General features: G+C 29.7%; 1 protein-coding gene across 1 annotated transcript; it reads left to right on the top strand.

The window, feature by feature from the left end:
- Positions 1-2,695: 2,695 nt before the first annotated feature.
- On the top strand, positions 2,696-4,180 carry LOC146737978 (uncharacterized). Its single transcript, XM_085504760.1, has 4 exons — positions 2,696-2,835; positions 3,020-3,084; positions 3,504-3,587; positions 3,997-4,180. The coding sequence occupies exons 1-4, from the start codon at positions 2,749-2,751 to the stop codon at positions 4,130-4,132; spliced, it is 372 nt and encodes a 123-aa protein (XP_085360886.1). The 5' UTR covers positions 2,696-2,748; the 3' UTR covers positions 4,133-4,180.
- The last annotated feature ends 644 nt before the right edge of the window (positions 4,181-4,824 follow it).

Raw genomic sequence — 4,824 nt, 5'->3', positions numbered from 1 at the left:
TGGTTCTAATCACATTTCAATGAAACTTATAAAGATGGTCTGTGACAGTACTTATCATAATTCAGTGAGTCTTGGTACATATGTACTCTAACACAAGGTGATGATCAAATTAGTTTTAGGTTTATATACATCTATAATAATTACCTAATTTGCATAATAATTTACGTTTTCGCTTACCGCTATTTTAGTTATGAATAATCATCACATTATAATGAAACTTTGTACATGTACACCCAGAAAAGATATACAGACCTAAATCTATGTATGATAATTGCTTAATTTGTATAATAATTCATTTGGTTCATTGAGGTAATCCACGGACGTGATTAGTTTAATGTTGATAAACATGCATATTGATTATCTATTATTAGCCCATTTCTGATATCTAAAAAATCAGATTTAAATTTAATTCATCACAGAGGTGCTTAGGAACTAATTAGACTAAAAACAATGGATGATAAATAAAATGTATTTTCTGTATGTATTATAAATTTTGATAGTATGAATCACATTTGTTTCATGTTTCATGAATCTCAAATAGCAGACACAAATTATTTGCCAAGTTACTTGTTTGAAAAGCAAATTTTAAATTTTGAATTAATTTTGATAATCTCACAACACGTTCTTTCTAAGCTTTCTTTGATTATGATTTGTATTCAGTGTATTGGTTAAATGTAATTGTAGTACAAATATAAACTTGCATTGTTGTAATTGCCTTTTCCTAATCACATTTTATTTATTAGGGATTACCCTGCCAGGTCAATAATAAAGATTGTGGCGTGTTTGTTTTGAAGGTAAGTTGTAATAACGTGCACTGGCGCATACACTATGTCAAATCAATCAATTATAATATAGTACCAATCATACTTACTTACATTCTGCCAAACGTGTATACACATGTAAATATCATTTAATTGTGTAAATTGTGAATATTATAATGTGCCCACTACACTGCAATTCCGACATACTTCCAGAAAAGCGTAATATGGTTTTCTATTAAAAAAAGAAAATGGTTTATTTGCAAATGTCTCAAAAGGACAAAATATGGTGATTGCAATCTCCAACAGGCTAAACATAAATGTGTGTGTTTCAATATCACATCTCTGTATACGATTCTAGCCTTAAGTCCCCACTAGAGCTCATGTAATGAAACGAAACACGACAATTAATCATCCACATCCAAGGATGATTGCTCTAATTTTTATTTGATTATCAGTTGATATTATACTTAAAAAGTACCACATATTGAACTGTTCCTCCTTTAGAATATATAATACTTTCAATGTTTGTTAATTGAACATTGTATTTACATTTTATTGTACCTTATTACAATATCTATGTGTGTTTTGGTTATGTAGTACCTGAAATGTTGTCTCCTTGGTGAGGATATCATGTTTAAGGTGAGTAAATCGGAATATTTTGTAGCATTTTCCAGGTTACCTTCTTGTATTTTTATTAACATAACACTAAAACAATATTTTTGTAGGTCGAATCAACGCTTTTAAGAGAAGAGGTGAAAACAGACTTGTTGCAATGGTATGTATATTGCAAGACTACAATATTTTGGATATTGAACGATTATTAACTTTCATTTTTCGTGTCAATAATGTCAAAACATTGCTGGTCTCAAAAGATAATTTGAAAACATAATGATACAGCGTTTGAGTTGATATAAACATAACAAGTATTGAAATTACCAGAAACGAACCGTTAAACAGTGTAAACAACATGAACATTAGTGTCCCATGTTAAAGTTGTGCAGTCTCGGGATTGTGGTGCCGCAGTTTAAACTCCATATATTTTGCAATAATGTATTTAAACATTCAACCACAATTAACTACTATCTATCCAGTCTTGCTTTCAATACTTAATCCTAACCGGAACTTTTTCTAACATTCTTTTCACTTGAATTTATCGTAAATGATATGTTATCCCATTTTGTATGATCAATAGAATATATCTCTATGACCCTTAGATGCATATCATAGGTTTGGGGTTTTGTATATATCTTATCAGTGACATTGTTTCTGCCAAGATCAGGCTTAGAATTCAAACTGATTTTATCACTTCTTATGGTGATATATCATAATATATATATTTAATAAATAATTTATTGACAGGAAACAAGTACTGGAAGTTGGGGAAGTTGAAGATTCAGGTTAATATCAACATTTTCAAATCTTTCATATTGAAAAATTACATTTTGGTTCTTTGTTAATTGTCATGTGTTAAAAATGCGTCTGCCGTTTTAGGTCAACATTATTTAATATAATACCTGGCTAATAAGCCATGAAACGTATGCTAGTTCGATTATATAACTGAAATGTAATGATATATCAATGGTTTGCTGCGTTTGTTTGCAGATTGTAGTTCATCAATAGAGATGGAAAATCTTGATAATGACAAAATAACTGGAGAAATTACAGAAAATCAGGTAAAACACACAAAATAATACTACGTAAAGTCTTTGTGTATGACTAAAATTATTTATGTTTTTGTAACGTGTAAAGTCTTGTAAGTTCTTCTTTTATATCTATGCAAGAACCCAGCAACAGAGCGTTATTTGGGTTGGGGGTTTTCATTTGTAATTTGCATAACTAATATAAATATTCAAATCAACCTTCTGACAATGATCTAATGTTCGATACTTTGCATTTGTTTACAATATAGTACCAAGAAATGTTATACCTCACAGATGGTATAATAACGTGTAGTGGAGATTGTATTGGCCATTTAAATCGACACGTCATGTTTGTGGCAGACTACAACAAAAATTATTGTGGAAGAACTACCCATGTGAGACATGGGTATGGCAATGAATACGTGTCAGATAAGGTGAGTTTATTTGATTATTTATGGGTATCATTAAATTGTCTTGTGGAAATTCAATATTCCTTTATAATAAAGAGATCACGATAAAGTTAAATTTGTTGTTTTCACATCTCACATTGTATATTTATTTGTATAACCACTTCCCACACCACTAACTGTCCTATAATCATCCTCATACATTTCATAGGTCCATGAACAAATCAAAGAACGAATGATAAAAGAACACCTGGTGAAGAAAAAAATGTCCAAAAGGTTAACACTTATTACAAAATTGTTATTTTGCAAACACACTTATTGAATGGAGTGAAATTGTTGTCTCTTCAATCTGTGGCGTCAATGTTTCCCAGTGTATATAATATGTAAGTGGTCATATATATGCCGTTCACATAATTACAGGTAAACGAACACAAGATCCGAACTCGCAATTTAATTAAAAACTTAACTAAATTTTGCTAGTACTATGATTGAAATTTGACAGTTGTAGCATGAATGCTCATGTAAATTTGTTTTCTCTGTATGCTTGTATCATTTATCGTAGTGTATATGTGTTGATTGTTTAGACTTGAATAGATTCGTTCACTCTTATACATTTGAATACGAATTTAAATATGAAGTGGTCGTAACAGTGTTTCTATATGGTATTTCTTAAATTAATTGTCTTTTAATTGTAGTATATTTGAAACAAGTACGAATATGCTATGTACAACAAGCAAAAAAGTGTATATGAAGAGAGAAGCATTGAATTCTCCTATGTTGTAAGTTAACTTTGCTTTATTCAAACAAATCATAATCATGGGAGATTGTCATTTACACAACTTTTTATGATTTAAGACAATACATACGAAAGTCGACATGAACGGTTCTCCTAAAGAAACTGGGAAATGTTTCTAAATGAATGAAATGGAAATGTAATTATCTAGCTAGACCAGTTGTGTCGGACATGAGTAGACATTTGCATATGTATAATATATACGGCTTACAATATCAATTGTGTTTTTGCTCAGTGGACAATTTGGATACCAGATATAACTTTCCTTTTCAATATGAAAGAATTAAATAAACAAAAACGCTTTTTAATATTTTTGTGAAGAACAATGCTATTCCCCAATATTGACAGTATGAATCAAATTGATTAAAAGGAATATTTCTTATTTTTCTTTCCAGTTTTGCAACTAGATTTGTGGATGACGTATTAGTGAAAGAATGTATCGCATATTTACTCAAGGTTAAACTGAACATTTCTTTAAAGGAGGCAGATGATTTGTGCAGACAAACTGACAAGCTGAAAACTGAAATTTGAAATATTCATTGTTATGTGTGTACTACAGTCGCATATGCATGTTTCATGGTGTACATTATAGTGTACAAAGTCGAAGTTGTTAGTTTAATTTATACTTATTAAAACGAGTTATATAATTGTTACTACTGCGTTGCGTTTCATTACTTTATTAAATACACTTTTGTATAATAAACATGTTTCATTCTAGCATCATCAATATTTTAACTATATTTAGATTATATATACAAGTAATGACGATGAATCAAACTCTAGCATCATAAATGTCACAACACCAATAACATGATATACATGTCAAAGTAATGTAAACTCGCATTGCAAGATAGCTATAAAATTTGCTTCTTAAAAACCAACTGAGATGTTAATTTAAAGAATTAGAACGTGTCATTTTTTTGTAGGAGTTCATTCCGCATTGGGCTCGCCGAAAATGTCGCTATCAAGTTTATATTTATCAAACAAAAGTTAAAAAATGTAGAAAAATCTCAGCTAAATCGCAATAGTAATTACTTTTGTAATATGTGCAAACAAAGATAATTCTTATATTTATATGTTGTTCTTGTACTTATCCCATTTCCTCAGGTTCATGAAAATTGGCTATTATGTATTTCAACAACAATTTGGCATACAAATTCAAATAAAATAAACAAATAAATGGATTATTATGTGAACTACGTTGGTTGCGTACGTTAATAGGT

The sequence above is a fragment of the Saccoglossus kowalevskii genome, chromosome 10 (assembly GCF_978046115.1).
Source record: "Saccoglossus kowalevskii chromosome 10, keSacKowa6.1, whole genome shotgun sequence".
Taxonomy (NCBI): Eukaryota; Metazoa; Hemichordata; class Enteropneusta; family Harrimaniidae; genus Saccoglossus; species Saccoglossus kowalevskii.
The sequence above is the reverse complement of the archived record's forward strand: the minus strand, read 5'-3'. Positions and strand labels throughout refer to the sequence as shown.

Excerpts from the sequence above, each read along its gene's own strand:
- LOC146737978 (XM_085504760.1), top strand. The coding sequence starts at position 2,749 with ATGTTTGTGGCAGACTACAACAAAAATTATTGTGGAAGAACTACCCAT. Across the intron at positions 3,085-3,503 it reads AAGAAAAAAATGTCCAAAAG|TATATTTGAAACAAGTACGA; the intron begins GTTAACACTTAT and ends TTTTAATTGTAG. Across the intron at positions 3,588-3,996 it reads GCATTGAATTCTCCTATGTT|TTTTGCAACTAGATTTGTGG; the intron begins GTAAGTTAACTT and ends TTTTCTTTCCAG.